Source organism: Phaethon aethereus (assembly GCF_964289735.1).
Source record: "Phaethon aethereus genome assembly, chromosome: 3".
NCBI lineage: Eukaryota > Metazoa > Chordata > Aves > Phaethontiformes > Phaethontidae > Phaethon > Phaethon aethereus.
The window spans coordinates 47,673,971-47,694,637 of record NC_138576.1 but is presented as its reverse complement, the minus strand read 5'-3'; the positions used below and the strand labels follow the sequence as shown (position 1 = coordinate 47,694,637).

Sequence of the window (20,667 nt, the reverse complement as noted above, 5' to 3'; positions counted from 1 at the left end):
GACAGCCTTTGACAAGTAGAGTATGTCGGGGTTGTGCGGTGTAAACCAGACCAAATCATAGTCTTCAACAAAACGACAGGTAACGCCACTAAAGGAGTTAATCCATTATGATCTCTGCTGAAATTAAACTTTGTTCTAACATAATTCTAACAGGCCTTGTCCTCTGAGATAGTACGCCTAAAAGTTTTCCAGGTAAATGATATCTAAAATACAACCAAAGGGGTGGTCACTGGGTTGGTATGTGTTCTGAACACAGCAGAAGTACACTGCTTTGGTGCATGGAGTGTCACACACAGTGGGTCTGTACAGTTCCTACAGTAAGCTTCGTCTTAAAAACCATTACATTAAACAGAAAATCATTGGCCTATTAAGGTGTTAGTACTCAAGCTGTCTCATCTGGTGTGATCTGCTGGAGGTGATTTTAGTAGTGTCTTGTGTGTTAAATGTAGTGACATCCCAGCAACAACTAATTAATTAAGAACGTGGTGTTTTTCTTCTTCTTCAAGGTGCTGCCTTTTTTTCCCCTTTTTCCTTTTCAGTGCCTGGACAAAGAGGGATATCTTTTCCCTTAATATTCTAGCTGTTTATTTTCTTCATAATTTTCCTCTCCTTTCTTAGCTAAGGCACTAGCCAAGTGCAACTCATCGGCGTCCCCTGCTTTTACACTGCAGTCCCTGAGCACTCACAGCTGGCCCTCCCCACCTTCCCCATTGAACAGAAAGAGCTCTTCATGCAGCACACAGAAGAGAGAAGAGAGAGAGAGATTAGTTTTTAGCCTGAATCAGTTTTCTCATTTAGTTCAGCCAGGCTCTGGTAATGCAGCCATTTTAATCCAACACTAAGTCTGCACTGCAGCCAAAATGGGCAGCCCTGCCCTCCCCGTGCCATTTTCACCTCTCCTGACCTAGCTGACTGCACAGCTGCACAAACGCTGTGGATGGTTTGGGCGAGGAGGTGGGAACGAGCATCTGGGGACAAGGGGAGGAGGGATCATATCAACCCTCTCGCTGACAGTCAGAATGGCCTGTAGCCAAGTGGCTACATGAATGCTTGTGCCAGCAGGGGAGGAGGCTGGACCACTTCTTTCAGTGGCACTGAAGGTTCATGCTTATTCAGAGTACCGATAGGATTAGAGAATGTGCTTCCACAAGCAGCGTTAAGCTGATCTAAGTTCATGCTGTCACCAAAATGATTAGCAAGCTGATCCATCTACTGCACAATCGCAGCATGGTAGTGCCAACATATCGGGTGTGGAGGCGGGGACAGGCGAGGAGGATGCTGGAGAGAGGGACAGCACCACCTCTTCCTACGGCAGTGCGATCTTAGGTCTGCTTGTCCTGGTTGCTGTATCCCTAATTTTGTATTAACGTACACCGTTATTGTCAGTATGAATCATGGCAATGACGTCTCCAAAAAGCAAACAGCTTTTATTAGGGCTCTAGGCCTTCCAGCACAGAAAAAGTAATCAGAGACACATCAAGCACAACATAAATGAAAATAGATTTTGCTGAAACACAAGATGGTCAAACCAATACATGAAAAATAAAATACATTTTAGTCTTTTTCCAGATAAAACATTTCTGTTCCCTGCCAGTATTTCCCATGCAACTATGCCTACCCTCTTCATTCCCACAAGTTCCCATTTTGACATCTGCTGGCTCTTTACCACGACCAATATTCTTCTTTCCTTCTTGTCCTTCCCACCCTCTGGTGTTCCATGTGTGTTGTTTGAAAACATGGATGAAGTTGATGCCTATTTTGGTTTGGGGGTGGAGGGGAAGGAGGGCAGGGCAGAGGGTGGTTCTTGGGTTTGGTTGTTTTTTTTTTTCTTCCAGTGCCAGCCTCATCTATCTTTTTTAGCCATAGTGAGGCCACAAATCACTGCCTCCATTCCACAGCCCATTTTTACATTTATTCTTCCTAACAAATTTTACTGAGTGAACATGCTGATTTTCTTTTTACCAAATGAAAGCCGGCATTACTCCCCTCCTTTTTTGTCACAGCTTCTCAGGGCTGGTTTTCCCTGTCTGATAGAGACCAAAATGAGAGATACATAGGGCTGCATTTTCAGGATGCCTCTTTAAGGTTGAAAAGAGTGTCATGTTTAGTTACACAAGTTGCATGCCTCTAACAACCATCCTCTGTACAAGAATGAGAGAAAGTCAAGGGCCTGGTGCAGTTCATGAGAAACCACAGAGACTTAAGATTCCTCAGGAGGACTGTAAGAAGGGGGGTTTGTGAAGACTGATGCAAGAAAACTTAAAAAAAAAAAATTAGGGATAACTTTGGATATGCAGTTGAACTTTTGGTTAATTATCTGAACTGATCCTCTGAACTCTCTGAGGTTTGCCCATTGCTAATTAGCACTGCAGTGACTTGTTCTTTATGGATTATGCTAAGGAAGTTTAATTTAAAATGTAATTATACTAGTTTTTAAGTGGCTTATAGGGAAAAAATACTTTAATCGGGAGTGGTAAGGAATTTTTCCTGTGTTCAGACATCAGTAATCTTAGTGAGGCATGTGTAACATGCTTGAGGAGTTTCACATTTGTTTTATTTGCTTACAACATAGTAGAGTAAGAGGGTAATAAAAAGTATTTTATGCTTATGATTGAGAGTCATATGACTGTATTATATTCTAATACATCATAAAATATTAATATAGAAGGAATATGCAGACTGAACATTGAATTGTTGTTGTTACAGTGACAATGACTGTATAGATTGTCTTGTAATTAACAGGTATCTGTTTTTTCTACAGGCTTGGAATTTCTTGTGCCGTTTGCCAATTCTGAATGTCAGCCTGAGCATTAAGGGCTGTTGGGATGACCCAGTTCAGCCACAGAACGAAGTACCTGTTCCTTCTTTGACAACAGACACACGAGATGACAAAAGATGGATCAAATTACATGCTGATCAAGAGTATGTGCTCCAAATAAATCTGCAGAGAACCCAGATGGGGTATCAGGTAGATCAATTTATCATTTCCTTCCCAAGTGCACAAGTTTCCAATAATCCATTTACATTATCAATAATGCTTTATACAGCATAACAGGTTTTTTAATGGTTTTTAAGTATTTTTTTAAGTATTATGTAAATTATCATTCAATTGTAGAATAGTTTGGATTGGAAGGGAACCTCAAAGGTCATCTAGTCCAACCCCCCTGCAATGAGCAGAGGCATCTTCAACTAGACCAGGTTGCTCAGAGCCCCATCTGACCTGACCTGGAATGTTGCCAGGGATGGGATATCTGCCACCTCTCTGGGCAACCTGTGCCAGCGGTTCACCACCCTCACTGCAATAAATTTCTTTCTTACATCTAGTCTAAATCTGCACTCTTTCAGTTTAAAACTATTACCCCTTGTCCTGTTACAACAGGCCCTGCTAAAAAGTCTGTTCCCATCTTTCTTATAAACCTCCTTTAAGCACTGCAAGGCTGCAGTAAGGTCTCCCTGGAGCCTTGTCTTCTCCAGGCTGAACAACCTCAACTCTCTCAGGCTGTCCTCACAGGAGAAGTGTTCCATCCCTCTGATCATTTTGGTGGCCCTCCTCTGGACCCGCTCCAACAGGTCCATGTCTTTCCTGTGTTGAGGGCTCGAGCTGGACACAGGACTCCAGGTGGGGTCTCACCAGAGTGGAGTAGAGGGGCAGAATCACCTCCCTCGACCTGCTGGCCACACTTCTTTGGATGCAGCCCAGGATAACGTTGGCCTTCTGGGCTGCCAGTGCACATTGCCAGCTCATGTCCAGCTTTTCACCCACCAGTACCCCCAAGTCCTTCTCAGCAGGGCTTCTCTCAATCCCTTCATCCCCCAGCCTGTACTGATACCAGGACTTGCCCCAAACCAGATGCAGGACCCTGCACTTGGCCTTGTTGAACCTCACGAGGTTCACATGGCCCATTCCTCGAGCTTGTCCAGGTCCCTCTGGATGCCATCCCATCCCTCAGGTGTGTCAACCACACCACTCAGCTTGGTGTCATCAGCAAACTTGCTGAGGTTTTCAAAAACTCAATTCCAAAGATTTTCCTATGTTAGTAATGAAACAAATGTATTTTCAGGTTGCCATAGGATAAGGAAATAGACTCTTAATGTAAAATCCTAGACCAATTCAAGGCAATGAAAAAAATCTCTCATTATTTTTTACAAACCAGAAACTCATAAAGTTCATTTGTTTGGGCACTATAAGCAGTAACAGTGGAGATGATAACTGCACAGGCAGTATTTCTGTACTTGCCAGCCCTAAACTCCTACCACTCATGCCACTGCCTATCCTGCTTACTCAAACCAGTTTATAAGCTTCCCTATTATATTCCCATGTACCTCCAAACTACCATTTCCTCCTGAGCTGGTCACCTCACTGGACCCTCAGCCAAGTCTTCAAGTGCCAAGCCAGAAACACCAGCAGCTGCACAGGTTTCCAACTGCTCTGCCTGTAGCAGCAGTAACTCGCTGTACCTGTTTGCCGGCTCTTGGAAGAGTTAAGACCATGCCTCCTGCATTCAAATCAGGCACTGCTGACACTGTAGCTCACTCACTTACTTACAGATGCATTTTTTGTCATTTCCATACCATGAGTGGCATATGGATCACCATGATTATAATTTCGCTAATGAATTTCTCTAACATTTCAAACAACTAAGAATGATAATTACGAGCATTTTTAAGATACAAAGAAGATTTCAATATATAAGCAGAGAACAGTTTTAGATGTTAGTTCTGAAACTCTTCATTTTGATAAAAAATAACAACAGAGATACATATGTTCTGTTGTAAATCCTGAAGTTAACTTACATTAGTGAAAGAATCATGTTTGAAAAGTATTCTTTCCCAAAAGACTTCTTGTCCTGACTACGGCAGGTTCACCATAGCTTCAAGGGGAGACTGTCTCATTTGTAGGAAGGAAAAAGGGTCAAATGACTCCTCCATGAGTCATTCTATTTGCTGAGGCAGTTACTGACAGAGACATTTCCTAACCAGAAGCCATGGAAAGAAGGGAGGAGGAGCATTTCATGCAGTGATCACTGTTTTCTAAACCTTCCCCAGAATTTGATCCCTCTTTTGTAAGTAACAGCTGGATCAAACTGTTTCTGAAGCTTCATTGCTATGGTGGTGCTTTTTCTTCTGTATAAATCTTCAGTAAAACCTTTCCATCTTCAGAACACGAAAGGAATGCTGATTGAGTGTGCATCCCTGTATCTTCAGCTTTCAGCAACAAAGTCACTGTCTTAAAGAATCACTGACATAATCTTTCCTTTTGCTATATCAACCTCAAATGAAGACTTCAAGTGCTGTTTTTGTCTTTATAGTAATCTTGAACAATATTGTTTAGCATTATTTAAAGACACAAGGTTTACAACTAACCCTTCTGCAGAGAACAGCATTTGGAATACGTTAGATTAAATTACAAAAAGGGAACGGTATTTCCATTCACATTTTAATAGCTTACAAAATAAGTAGAATAGTATCTTGTATTCTAGGGTTTTTCTCTGTGGCCTGTGATTCAATTTTAAAAAAAAAAAAAAAAACACCTTTATCTGGAAGGAAATAACAAAAATACTTTAGTCTGGCTAAATTATTGTCTTATGTAAAAACCCATGACAATGTGTTTTTGAGGTGTTTTTCACTCAAGGGAGAATGGCATTTTGGAAAGGTGATTTCTGGTTTTACTAAACTGTTTCTTTTCCCCAACAGGGAAAGCAAGACAGTAAAGCAGTGGCTCCTCGATTCCCCAAAGTTAAAGATGAAGGATGGTTTTTGATATTGGGAGAAGTTGATAAAAAAGAACTCATTGCCCTGAAGAGAACTGGATATGTCAGAAATCGAAATACTGTTTCTGTTGCTTTTTATACTCCAGTAACTCCTGGAAAGTATGTAAAATTTAAAAACTAAGTTCTTTTAATGATATCTTTTCCAAGTAGTCAAGACCTAATTTCCAAACTAATAATTCTGCTTTTTTACATTTTAGGTGTATCTACACATTGTATCTCATGAGTGACAGTTACCTTGGCATGGACCAACAGTACGATATTTACCTGAACATTATACCAGCTAGTACTTCAGCACAAGTCACAACAGAGGTGTCCGATGCTATGAGTCACCTGGCTCTGAAGTAAGGTAATCTGAAAAGTCCATTCAAAAGAACTGGACTTGCAGCTAAGACACCTCATCATTCTGGACATCCAGGAATGCGTTTGCCTTAGTGGAACCAACTTCAAACCTCAAGACAACTAGGAAATTGAACATGACTACTGTATTGACTCTGGTAACACAGAGTTAGCCACAGTGGCCTTACTCCTTTATGAAGATTTGTCTTTTCTTGTTTCATCTTTTCTTCTTTCGGAAGTCATATTGTTAATTGAATTTTGACACATCAAAATAAAAGACTAAAAGATACTGTAATTTGCATAAATTTAGGGCTATAGTCTTCATTTTGAAAAGTGTTCTGTAGCCTATGTATTAGCGTAGTTTGAAATAGTCGACATTTTTATTTATAGGGAAAAATACAAAATTTGATCTAAGAACTGCGGGAAATACTGATGGATGTGTTATATTTCATGTTTAATAAAAATATGTCCATACGAATGTTTTGCATTAGATTTTTCAGTGTAAAATACGAGACGGATAGTAACAAAATTGCCCTCTTATGCATACTACATTTTGAAGGCAATAATCTAAAGGAAAAATTTCACACATTTATATTACTTATAGATGCAGTAAATCTGGTTATAAAGGCATGCTAAATAGTATAAAATACTGCAATTTTGCAATATTTGTAATAATTGAAGTTTACTCAATACACATATGTAATATATTACACATATTACAATATATATTACACATATATGTAATGCATATATATTACATACTTAGAATTTCTTTAGTATTTTTCCCTGAATTTTGAAGGACTCAGGCGCATAAAACCGAGTGTCCTGTTCTAGGGTTCAGTGCTAAAGTGGGCAACTACATTCTGTACATACAGGAGAGTGAGGATCCAAAAATGGGATTTACAGCAGGTGACTCGATGACCAAGGGAAAGTTCTGCCAGACCATAGGTAGTGTCTAAGTAAGGGATACCCAGATCGGTGATAGTACCATGGAGGCACTTCCACCTGCAAAACATAAATCTGAAAGGAAAAGGTAGCAGCATCTTATCTTCTGCACAATACAGTGATTAGACTTCAGATCTACATATCCTGAGGTCAGTCCTCTTAAGGGGATTCAAGATGCTGAGCAAGTACTTGCAGGCAAAATACTGCAAAAACATCACACATTGTCATTCAGGTTGAATATTCCATTTAAGGTCTAGTCTTATTTGAACTTGTTTGGCTTCACAGTTACCTGATAAGCATTACCTCTCTGAGGGATCATTTTGCTATCATTTCCATTGTGTTTCACCAGATGAAAGAATACAGCAGAGGTGGCACCCGGAAGCTTCCCAAAACAAAATGACACTGGTGGTGCTGCACCCATGTAGAATCACAGACAGGTTGAGGTTGGAAGGCACCTCTGGAGTCATCTTGCCCAACTCCCATGTTCAAGCAGGGTGAGCTAGAGCTGGTTGTCCAGACAGCTTTTGGATATCTCCAGGATGGAGACTCCACTACCTCCCTGGGCAACCTGCGCCAGGGCTTGGTCACCCTCACAGTAAAAAAGTGTTTCCTGATGTTCAGAGGGAACCCCCTGTGTTTCCGTTTGTGCCCGTTGCCTCTGGTCCTGTCACTGGGCACCACTGAAAAGAGCCTGGCTCTGTCCTCCCTAACATCCTCTGTTCAGGTATTTATACACATTGATGAGAAGCCCCCTGAGCCTTCTCCAGGCTGAACAGTCCCAGCTCTCTCAGCCTCCCCTCATGTGAGAGATGCTCCAGTCCTTTAATCTTCTTCGTGGCCCTTTGCTGAACTCTCTCCAGTATGTCTGTGCCTCTCCTGTACTGCGGAGCCCTGAACTGGACACAGTATGCCAGGTGTGGCCTCAGCAGTGCTGATCTCCTCCCTCAACCTGCTGGCAACACTACATTGCAGTGAAGAGAAGTCTGGCTGATTTCAAAGGGTCAACAGTTAAACTTTAATTTATTTCATATCTATCTAGCACCTCTAAATTGTGAGAACATTTTTTAAAATAATCAATTTCAGAGATCTTCACGTCACCTGCTGATGTTAAAATTTTTCTAGTATTTCATTATTATAGGTTGACTTTATTGCCTAAGAAAATGGGACAATAATAGAAAAAGTTGTCACACTGACAGCCTGCTAAATGATACAACTGCTGCCTTTGCCATTTAGAATACATCCAATATAATACAGTGTTGTGTCACACAGCAAACAGATTTTTTTCAGACTGGTAGGCAAAAGTTTGGTTATACACACATTTACTTAGTCCTACACCCATTTTTAAGAGAATTGTTTAATCTGCAAGTAAATTTTCACAGAAATTAAGTCCTTTCTTTGGGAAAATTCTTGGCTGAAGCAATATATTGTCCCTCAACAATTTTAATTAATTAGGAAAAAGAGCTATGCCACAGTCAAACAACATACCAACATAGTGACGCTAGTTCTTGTTGCTTTGTAAATGCTCATCACAAAATACTCTAACTGCAGAGTAGCAGACAATAGCTTCAGTATTCTGTATTAATCCATTAAAGAGTTTCTGTAATGTCATTTGTACCATTTGTACTTTGGTTTGGAAATACTGTATTTAATTTCCTACCATGTTAATTGTTTTTAGAAATAGTTTGGTGAAATTTCTAAATAACATATTTGAAACTTTTTTTTTACAGAAGTATTGGATTCATGAAGACAACTGAAGTAATACAGAATGAATTTAAGTAAATTGATCAGAATCCCTATTTATCTAAAAAATCCAAGAGAAGGAATTCTGATGCATTTGAAACAGCTGCTTAGAAGAAACAATCAATATGTTGAATCCAGTGTTATCTAATAGTAGAAAGTGAGAATAGCTGTCTCATAAAAGTATGAAAATCAAACATAGAATTAAAAAAAAGGAGATAAATACTCTGGTGATGTATTTATCATTATGGATAAATGAGCAAATTGACAGCACATACAGAAATTTTTAATGTTACATTTTTCATTCCAGTTTGCAAGCAGGTTTTTTGATTTTGGTTTGGGTTTTTTTTTCCCCCCCTTTCTTGGAGCAGCTCTAGTTAGTGCCTGCCTGCTCAGGTATGACACTTCTTCCAAAAATTGGAAAGAGCAACAAAAAACATGCACATATGGTGTATCAAAATGTATTTAAGTCTGCCTATGTGACTTCACCCTTTCCATCTTACCCTGTCCTAATCGGATAATGGCATCACAGGAGCACTTAAGAGCTAGAGGAGGTTTGGGTATGTATAACCATCCCTCATCTCTTCTTAAGGAGCTCCTACAATGCGATGTGATGTTTAGAACCTCACTTACAGCTTTGGTTCTAGTACAGGTCCTGAATGTATCTCAATGGCACCATGAAGCCATCTCCACTACTGCTGGTCTTTCTCTTCTGTTGGACACTGACTCTTTGGAGACCCTAATTTCACCCAGATGAATTTAGGGTTTTATGCTGCTGACCCAAAGTTCCTCTTTCTCGTCACTAGTTCACTTCTAGCGACCATCTCTAGATGGTCATCCTGAAGGAAACTTCAGGAAGTCTCAGTCATCAACCTCCATTCTGGACACTAGTATAAGACTTGAACATCACTGAACAGGCTGCATTTAAAGAAAGGTAAGTTCTGTAATTCCAATTTTCTACTTCTGGGGGCTACTTAGAAAGAGAAGAAGATATCCTATGTGCATCTGCTCTTGCACATCGCATTTGCCTGAATCCAAATTCCTGTGTTCCTCCCTCACTTAAGAAAAAGAGGCTGTGATATTTTTAAGACAGTTTGATGAACTGGTCCAACAGGCATCACTTCTATGAAGATGCTTATATACTGCAGCCAGTTCTTAAATCACCACTCTCTTGTCTTGCCTCTACCCCTCCTTTTAGCTCCTTCCACTACCTCTAAATGCTACTGTCACACCTGTTCAGAGCCATACTAGCAGCAGTAAATTATCACAGAAGGAATTTTTTAAGCTCATCTCTCTGTGATGTGGTGTGGACACTATTCTAGCTTATGTAGTAAGTACTGAAAGAGGACAAAGTAAGGTAATACAAGCAAACCATATATATTTTTTCCACATCTTAAAGGTCTCCATAAAAAAGTCTGAACTAATACTGAGAGTAGGGGGAAAAAAGAAATCTGTATGGTAATTCTGTAACCAGAAAGCCAAGCCACAGGTGTAAAAAGAAGCCATCCATCCATCCAAGTATATTTTACACCTCATATGAAATGGTACATTTGTTTAAGTGATTTTTATATAAACTTTTCTTTTTTTTAGTTTTACATATCCTTTCTTCCAGTTTCTTGCACGCTTTTGGCCTTGATTTAGTTGCTTACATGCAGATATCTAGTGATATTTAATATGCAATATCTCACCTGGCCCCTACATTCAGCTCCAGAAAGTGTGCCATCTGCAGAGGGCTATCAGATGTGAAACATGACGCTGTTACATCTGTGACTCTCTGTGGATGCCTCAAGTAACCTAAAGCCCCTGAAATAGAACTAGGTATCTACATCCAGGTAACCAAATTGAGCCCTTATTTACTCGTTTAGTCATAGGTAAGCAATTCAGTTGCTTAACTGCGTCTAATTTACTTTAAAATCACCAAGAGTATTTCAGTTGCCACTCCAGAAGACAGCATGTCTTCCATAGGTCCTGTGTCACTTCTGCTATCGCCATGCAGATATGCCAATATCATGAGGTGGATACCTACATGCTCAATTAGCTTAATTAGCTAATCAAGCCCATGCTATTTTGTAAGTCAGAAGAACCGTAAGTGTTCAAAATTCTCTCTTCCATAGTCTAGTGCAAGCTATTTTATAAGAAGGGATAATCCTCTTGCTTTACGAGAAGAAATATTTTCGGAAAAAAAGGTTTGGGTGCCATAGGATGTCCAGACAGACATATGAGCCACAAAAAGATGAGTAGGGCTGCTGCTGAGAATGGTCACTCCATTTCTATTTACACACTATGCCTATTCTATCAACCAATCAGCTACGTTTGATTCCTACTTGTCTTTTTAAAAGCATATCTTGTTACTTGACATGTCTTTTCAGAGCACACTGCCCTTCATCAGGCTGTGACAAGACTTAACATCTGCAGAAATTTTGATGCACATTTTTCTGAAGTGATTTGCAAAAGCTCAGGAATGCACTAACCAAGTTCGTTATTAATGTCACATGCTGGTAGCAGTGAGAGGTTAAGCTGCTTGCATTAAGTGTGTGAAGGGAACTTCTATATTAAAGGAACTTCTGGAAAGCAATTGTACAAGTCTCTGTGTAAATAATTCCTACAGAGGATTCAATCTAGACAGAAGAAACAGGCTCTGTCGAAAAGGATTCTCCACAGTGATTACACCATCCTGCAATTAAATATATTTACAATATGTCTTGTACTCAGATTTTCTAATGACCTCCATACTGTATCAATGTTATCTGAATCCAGCACTCTCCCAGTCAGTAAGCCTTTCTTCTGCATCTCTATTCCTAGAAAATCACAACCACCATCTCTGCTCAAATCCCTCCTCAGAAATAAAGAACATAAAATCTTCACCAAGCCTATGCTTTAGGCTTCACTGCTGCTTTTTTCTCTCAATCCAAACTGTTCTATCATTCTATGTTTTTTCCTTCCACTTAGTCTCGTCCTAAAGAGACATCCCAAAACTCTCAATAAAAACATGCACCCAAACTAGAAGGCTTGTATCTCTCCTTGCAGAAGATCTATACACTGCAGAATTGGTGACATCCCATTGCACAATGACAAAGGTCACACAGGTGAGAGGACAAGATGGAGATCTCATTAAAAATATCCTAAGTGACCATTGGGGGGTGTCTACATCTAGATTTTAGAATAAATTGAGAATATGGGGGGGAAAGAAAAGACATTCACTAGAGGTATTGTTCATGTGCTAGAAAACCACTGGAATAAAGAATGGAAAAAGTGTTCTGTGCTGAATATTGTCATTCCCACTAATTGTAATAACAGCAGAGGTGAATAGGGCATTTTTGAAAAATCACGCTCTTGATAACGTGATACATGTACAAATAGTTATAGAGCTATGCTATTAATTACTAGCAAGAAGAACAGTAGAAAAGGGAGTCTAGAAATATCATCTTCTTCTCACTACACTCAATCTCTACACAAGTGTGATAAACAGCATTCTTCACACACTAGCAAATTTGCACCTTGGAATGGAAATAACTCCGTTTCTACCATGTAGTGCTAATGTGGGAAAATTAGGCTTACGTACTTGACAGCGGTCCTTTCTTCTAGCTAACAGGATAAAATTGTTTCAGATGCCAATAACACATGGTGAGTTCCCATCATGTATCTGTCTGCAAATCCAACTAATTAGGGAGTAATTATTCATTGTAGTAGCACAGTAATATCAAGTTCTGATGCACTGTCATCTTTGTAGCTGTGAAGATTCTGCAATTAAACCTTATTTTATTTTCTCAAATGACTGCAATGACTAAAGGGAGAGCTGGAAAAAACACCAGGAGGATTCTGCCATCTCCATTAAAAGGCCCCTTCATTCACCCCACGCCAAAGCAAGATTTATGCCTAATTTTTTTTTATATTTTGCCATATCTAAAATACAACATAAAATAGTTTCAACTCTCTACCAAGAGAGACTACATGACTAACAGTTTAACCCAGCTACAGCTTGTTGTTTCTCTGGCATGGCTCTGCCCTGTCCCATCCCACCCCCGCAGCCCTGCTGACAGAGTGACGCAGTCTCTCACATTATACTTGGACTAAGCTTTCTGCGATAGGACTTTTAGGGGAATTTCATTGTCTGTTTATAGGACACATAGCACAGAGGAAGTCCTGGTCCATGATTAGATTCCTGCAAACTGAGATCTGCAAGTAACTGCATAAGGCCTTACTGTGCTAAAGTCAAAAGATGATGCAATGTTACTCCAAGAATCTATTAAGCAAATAACCCAGGTGCAAAATATGCAGCACGGTTAGTTGTATGATTAAGGCAAATGCCAGTTTAATTTTAGATTTTAATTCTAAATGAATTCAAAGAGGGAATTAACTAATTCTGGGAAGAGAGGGATGTGGAGATTTCTCAGTTCTCCTCGGTAATGAAATGCTCAGAACTGACAAAAGTGAAATAGTTATAGGCCATATCCACATGTGATACTCATCTAGTGAAGTTCTGCCTTTGTGCATCTCACACATTTTTACCTGACAACTACATGCAAACATTGACAACACCTTTCAGCCTCATTCTTGCAGATATTAGGAAAATAGTGCTCTACACTTCTCAGAACAGCATCTCCATAATTAACATACAATAGCATGTGCATCAGAATGCAAACACTTCCTGCATCTTCACAAAGACCCCTTAGCAAAAGGTTTAGAAATTGTAAAATACATTCTTAAAAGATTAAGACTTGGCTTTCACCCAGTTACATATAATCACAGTGCCATCTTCTGCAATGCTACCCTGTAACTCAGAAGGAATCACAGCTGGGTAAAGTTTCTGAAACTTTTGCTAACAATTTTCCCCTCCTGTTGGTAAACTACATACAGACAGGGTCACCTACAAATAATTATCTTTCATAATATTTTTTTCCTTTTAATTGAATTCCATGTCAATAACTTGTGGCTGGACTGCAAGAGTAGAGGGCTTTTGCCCAACACTGCTGATGGTCCTCAGGTTTGGGCTTCACAGCATGTAACTTACCCAAGGAGCACTGCAATAGCTTTTTCATCCTGTTCAGTCTTATCAGTAGTCAGGCAATGAACTTAAAACTTCGAGAAAATAAAAACAAGCTTGCTCAACAGGTGTTTTTTTTCCTTGCAGCTATATTCATCATCTGATTACTGCGTTCCCATCCCACAAGCCCACAAGATCTACAAAAATTGTTAATAGCTGATTCTACAATACTTTTTTTGGTCCTAAAACCGTTTGACACTTCAAGCTGGAAGCACAAGAAAAATGGAGATACCACTATAACCCTGAAGACTTGACTTAGAAATACAATTTTTAGAGCTCTTAATTTTTCAGTGAGTTTCACTGGAAAATGGCTACCAACAGAGGGAGTTGATAAAGTCGGGGGGCGGGGGGGAAAGAGAATGAAAGTTGCAGGAAAAAAATTGAGACTTAAATACTCTGGCTTGTACTCCAAGATAAGAATTTACATTGAAACAAAGACTTCCTTAGGATAAGGACTGTGTATCCTTTGGCAGAAAGCAGCTCAGAGCAAAATCATCCACCTGACTGGACGGAATTATTTGATTTTACCTGTTCTAAGCATATCTAGAATTAATCAATCTATGCTCTAAACTATCCAGATCATGTAATTCCAAATGAATATACAAATTCATGGTCTTTTTTTTAAAGTGATATTTGGGTAAAAGACTGCTAAATCATTTTTAAAAAACACATAACTAAATTATGAATGAAAGTAGTTGTAAAAGGAATTGACTTAATCGATGAATTCATCCAGCCTAGCCCTATAGAGCCAGAAAACAGTCTCCTAGAATTATGTCCATTCATAAAGCCATGAGACACAAAGCAATGATGTTCAAACTCCTCAGGTGCTTAAGAGTAGGAGAAATGACATTTGGGTTATGCAAGCTGAATGAAGCATGACCATACTGTGAAAAGATAATGATTTTTATTTTGCTGATGTGTGGAAAGTGATTTTTTTTTTTTTTCTGTTTAGTTTTTTGAGGACAGAAAAGCAGGCTGTTGTGAGTCATCTTTGGCTCATAAATACAATCTGGAGCTCCCTGGAAAATTGTCACAGAACATGCAGTGACAGCTCTTCCCTTTTGTTGTTGAAACCAAAATATCTGCATCAATGTTACACTATACTCTGAGACCAGGTATACTCAGAGAGATTAACACCAGACACTTAGTTCAGTTTCTGCCTGGTTTGTCGGAGGTGCTCAGTCAGGTGCCAGCTCTCGGGCACTGTGCTGTGACTCTTAAGTTACCAGAGGCACCCAAGCTCCAATAGAGGATGTGGAAGTTCACATCCACTCCTCTGTTCTACATATCCTACAGCAAAGGAGGAGTATGTCAGCCTTCCAGGTCATGCTTCAGCTTCCTTCACCAGCAAGAGACTGTGCCCAGAGCTCTGATGCACTCTTTTCAGAGCAGAAGTCTAAATTTATATTCCAAACGTAAATGCACTTCAACTAAACTGAATCTTGTCCAAAATTTTCTGAGGACCAAGGGCTGACCTGAAAAGACCAAAATCTTTAAGAAATAGGGGAGTTTTAGAAATAACTGGTGCAGATGGATTGCTGGAATTTTCTAGTCTTTCTAAACATGAAATAAAAAAGAGAAGAGGAAAAATCTCACCAAAAAGATACTGACAAGAATGCCAAAGACTTTGTTTCTTCATTTTAAAAACACATAGTACCTATTTGTCTGAAAGTCTTGGGGAACAGCTGGATTAATTTCATCGAATCACTGAAACTCTTTTGGGAAATTTGGGTGCTGCTAAAGAAACAAACAGAACCTGGAAAGAAATCTCAGCATTGAATGACTGAAAAATATGCTAAAGTTTCTTTTCTGTTGATGCAATTGCCCTTTGCTTCCGAGATCGGAAGATGAAATGCATTCTCAACATATATTATTAGCAGATCAAATTTAGTTTCTGCTATTACTTTCAAAGGATTTGGTGAATAGACAGTAGCATTAGTATTATCTAATCCTTCACTCAGACCTAGGACTCAAAGATTAACAGCTGTAGATTTTATAACATTTCTAATTCAGGGATAAATCATATTTTCTTGAATTGGATGGGTAGGTAATGTCCTAAAGTTATTTAATTCTTAGGAACCATTGACTTTAGAGGAACAGACTAAGAACTCATGACCATGAAAAATCGCTAATCGGATGAAATTAGATGAAAAAAATATCCCTAACGAGAAAAACAGGGTAAGAATCCCATCGCCAAGGAGGGACAGAGATTTGAGTCACACAGACAGGACTGCTGTGAGGCAACAGTCCTCTTTGTTTTTATTATGCAGTCTCGTCTGCTTTCATCACACCGAATTATTTTGGCATGATGCCACAGCTTCCACAAAAGCATACCTCTAGCATTTACCAGGTGATTAGGAAACATTAGGGGAAAATGTGGTCGGAAAAGGGAAGAAAGAACTGAAGGAGGGATTTTTGTATGGGAGCACATGGGAGAGTTAATTTTTAAATAAGAAAGCACAAATCCTACCTCTCGTTCTGAAAGACAGCAAGTCTCTGTTTTCAGGGGAAGGTTACAAGTAACATGTCCTAAACAGACAAGCACCTCTCCTGTAGTCTTAGGCAAGGTACCAAATGTAAGTTACATTTCTATGCTCCACCTTTGTGCTAAGCTTCCCTCTTCATATGCAGTTATCCAGTCTCATTTGAAATACCTAATTTTCAGTATTCACCAGACAGGGGAATTTCAGCACCTCACATTTTGAATTCCATTCTGAGAGCTTGTAGCCCTCGTGTTACGTCATACCAATTTGATGTTAAAAGTAGTCCACATTAAAAACTGGTCCGTATCCTTACATTTGGAAGCATAGCATGAGACGTTAATAAAATACAGTCAGTTATGTCAACATTTCTCGGGGAAGGAAGAATAAATAGATTCATGGCAGGATGTTACATATATATCTCTATAATTACATATACATAAAAATATTATAGTAACATGAACATGTTACTTATTAACATGAACATAAGCCATTGAAGTTAGTAGTTACTGTTGCCACTGCTATTGAAAGAAAGAACGAACCCATCAAAACTAACATTAAGAGGAGAAATGTCACTTTTATCTTTTCGAAGAGCAAAGAGATTACTGACTGCAATCAGATCCCTGTCTATGTGTTATGTTTATGCATAACTGGAGAAGACAATCTTCTTTAAAATTAAATTCCACTGCTCCATTTCTTTACTTATAACCCCTTTATTTTACTGTAAAAAAAAAAAATACAAACTTTGTCCATAGTCATTATTTCATTCTTTTATTTGCCACTTATATTTTCATGTAAGAATCCCTGTCCAGCTCAGATCACCAGTGCAACACTGTTCTGTCACCTCTTCTCCAAACCACAAAACTTCAGGCTATGAGAAATAGCTATGTAATAAGATATAGGTATACAGATAAATCAAGTAATTTCCTGTTTGAAATTTCTATTTTTCCCAACTCCTCCCTTCCTATAATTACGCTCATTCTTCCATTTCAGCCCTCACCTCATCTCCGTTTCGATTTCCCAATCTGTCTAGCATTGCTTCTATTTTATTTATACCCTTCTTTCTCTTTTCCGTGGTGTTCCTTCTTTTCTCTTGTAGATAAACACATACATCTAAACAAGTTAAAAAATTATTTTCTTACTACTGCTGCTATCCAAACCACCTTTCTCTGGGCTTCTGTATTTCCCATTGCCTTTTCCATTTCTGTGCCTTTATCTTCAAACTGTGTTCCAAAGTCTGATTGTAGCCTTGCCTTTTTTTTTTCTCCCCCACTTCATCACCTTTGTTATGTGATCTGTTATAACCCTTCTTACAGGAATTTGGTTTTGATCCCAAGTGCTACTCGCATATACCTTTGTGGCAGATGAGGCTCTCCATTGAAGGAACTCCATGCCAACATCTAATTGTGAGCTACAGTAAAAGATGAGCTAAACCAAGACCCATTTTCACATTTTCTACCCATCCGTTTGGTGTATTTTCTCAAGATTACTCCATGTTTTGAGCAATAGGCGATGAACAAGGCCTATGTTGTCTGTATGGACAGGAAGAGGAAAAAAGTGAAAAGTTAAACTGTGTTAGGCATCTTCAAGAGGAATCAACATGTATTTTGCTATCAGTAACACCTAGCAATAAAATCAGACTACCTAGAGTCTTCCATTTTTCTCATTTTGGCCACCCTTCATCTGCATCTTAGAATACCATCTGTGATTGTACTTGTCCCTGTCCGAACATTCACAGAAACAGGAGTTTTCTACAGCCATGCTTTCTTCATTCTTTCACTAATACTGAAGAGGGATGAGCAACACAAACCTAAATCAGCTTTCATTTGACCACAGGAGATGATACTTTTTTTTTTCCAAGCCTAGACTATGCACTTCTACCATCAAAGGCTCTCAAGCAACCAGTTAAGCAACAGCTGACTGAGAAACCAGCCAGGCCACAAAGTGTCTACAGAAAATTTAATCTCCAGGGTTAATTTCAGCTAATGCTCTCTTGGTAATGAAGTACTACTAAAACTGTCATAGGCAAAGGTTGCTTACCACATGGCAGTTTAAGAACAGACTCCTTTCAATTTAGGTATAAAATAGCAAGTTCAAATATTCCACACTCAAACAGCAACAGTTGTGAGGCCCCACACATACACTAGATTGGATCATGGCACAGGATATAAATCAACATTCTTCAGATCATAAATCAGTCAAACTGGCTGACTGACTGCAGACAGGACACCCATAGCACTGGGTTATTCTCCAGCTGCCCATGACAAGATTCTCCTGGTGCACTGTGAGAACCAAGATAACAGTTCGATTCAGTTGGATCTTCTTGTGTTATGTTTCAAACTGTTGAATATGGATATCTCACTACGCTAAAAAATAAGCGGTTACAATGTTCTGATCCTATACAACTCTTCCCTTGACAGATCAATACATTTCTCAGCAAATATTTTATTTCTGAAATAGTTCCAAAAAAATAATTACATTCATTTGAAAACAGCTTGTCTAAGCACACATTTAAGGCAGACAAATCCATTTCACTTCATGCTAATTCTAGGATCTACATTTTAAAAAAAGAAAAAAACACCCACCCTATGGTTTTTTTGCTTTAAAATGAGGGGAAAACCCTATAAGAAGACTAGATCTGGGGTACAAGATAACACAGACAATTTCCAACATAAATGCTAGTTATTAGGTGTCATGTAGAGTCAGGAGTTGCCATGGAATCCATTTGCTTCTAAACCAGCTCCTCCTGCTGGAATACTTTCTCATTATTATTTCTTTCAGTAGCACAAAAGGAGCTGGCTATAAAAGAAATGTTATTTTAGGGTAAAGTTTCTACTATGTCTGCAATCAGACATGAAATTAAAATCTAAATTTAAAGCTATATTTCTGTTCAAACGTAAAGCTACATTACTGTGGTCAGAAGAAAGAAATCATTGTAGACTTTTTATAGATTCAGTAAAGCAGAGAAAACAAATTACAGCTAAAGTCTTCCGTTCAGCTGTCTTCCCATGAGTGAAAATGAATGTCATAACTGATGTCTACTGTTTACATTTTCGCTACATTATTCTCCCACATTACACTTAACTTTTAACATGTTCATACTAGTTATTCTATGCAACAGCAACCTCGTTACCAGCCTAATTACTAATGTCCTGGTATACGGAACAGTGTGGGCATGCTGGACACTGGGTTTATTAGGCCAATGAACTCACTTGTTGTGATGTCAGTTTCAATAGATGGATTTTAGAAGAAAAAAATGCAATCATGCCTTCTAACTCTTGACACGCCAATTATTGGGTTTCAATTCTTTTGTATACAATGTACTGCTGTAAGACCAGAGGACAATACTGGAAAGTAACCAGCAGTATTAGAAAACTATGTCAGTGACTTGCAGCTTGGCATGTTAATACTTATTATTAATATTATTGTTTATTATAGACATTGACTAGCATTGCATCTGGAAGCCTTAAACAGAAATAGGATCCTATTGTGATCAACACTGTATGGAGATAAACACAGCCCTTGCCTCCAAGATCTTGTATTGTATGGTCCTAGCCTTGTAAGCTGATCTGGGTAGATAGATTCTTGCACCCCTGCGGAGCCCCCCAGCCCTCCAAGGCGGTCAGCACTTCCCGCCTAACTCTCCTATGCAGAGAAGTGGAAAGCAAGACTGGGGTGCAGGGAGCCCCAGCGTTTCTAATCTGTTCCTCTCCCACCTTTTAGCAGTTGAACTACGCCCAAGCTTAGGCAAGTCCACCATCTTACCAAACTTCTGACCACAATTTACATCTCTCAAACTCAAAAGTTTTGCTCCTGACAGGAAATCAGAGGAAGCTCTGTGCCATATAACACCTTTCCCTCTCCAGCCCTGTGTTTTCTAAGGTCCCATAACCAGAAGCAGATTCCTGCACCCGTGGAGAGGTCTGTGGTACCTCTCAGGAAGCTCCCCAGAGTGCAACAGCTTCTGGGACAGGCACAACCCTTGGAAAAGCAACAGAGCACAGACAAGCAGGCTAGAGACAGAGAATCCTTTGCCCTGGAGGGAAAGCAGAAGAGTCACTGGAGCCCTATAATAAACAGAAGCAGCCCAGTATCAGTAAACAATGAGGGCTGGGCTGTTGGGACAGGACAGGGAGCTGCAAGGCAAGTGTAACAGCCAGGACCCACCCCACACTACCTGAGCGAGGCGAGCAGGGCTGACGCAGGGATAGCAGCTGAGCTCAGGCCAGAGCCCAGCTCATCAGGCAAGTCCATAGCAGCAAGAGAGGCACAAAGTCAAGCCAGGAAGTCAGTCTGTGGGTCAGGGTCCAGATCAACAGGGTCCCAGTACAGGCCTAGCTGCAGTACTGGTTGA

The 20,667-nt window shown here is 39.5% G+C and overlaps 1 protein-coding gene across 1 annotated transcript in view; it reads left to right on the top strand.

Annotated features, from left to right (window-relative positions):
- The window catches only part of ASCC3 (activating signal cointegrator 1 complex subunit 3), a gene marked incomplete at its 3' end in the record, with an annotated part of 268,274 nt that extends 262,158 nt beyond the window's left edge, over window positions 1-6,116 (top strand). The window contains exons 39-41 of the mRNA XM_081998093.1: window positions 2,762-2,968; window positions 5,695-5,870; window positions 5,969-6,116. Coding sequence (XP_081854219.1) covers window positions 2,762-2,968; window positions 5,695-5,870; window positions 5,969-6,116 — 531 coding nt within the window. The remainder of the gene's footprint in view (window positions 1-2,761; window positions 2,969-5,694; window positions 5,871-5,968) is intronic.
- Between the last annotated feature and the right edge of the window lie 14,551 nt (window positions 6,117-20,667).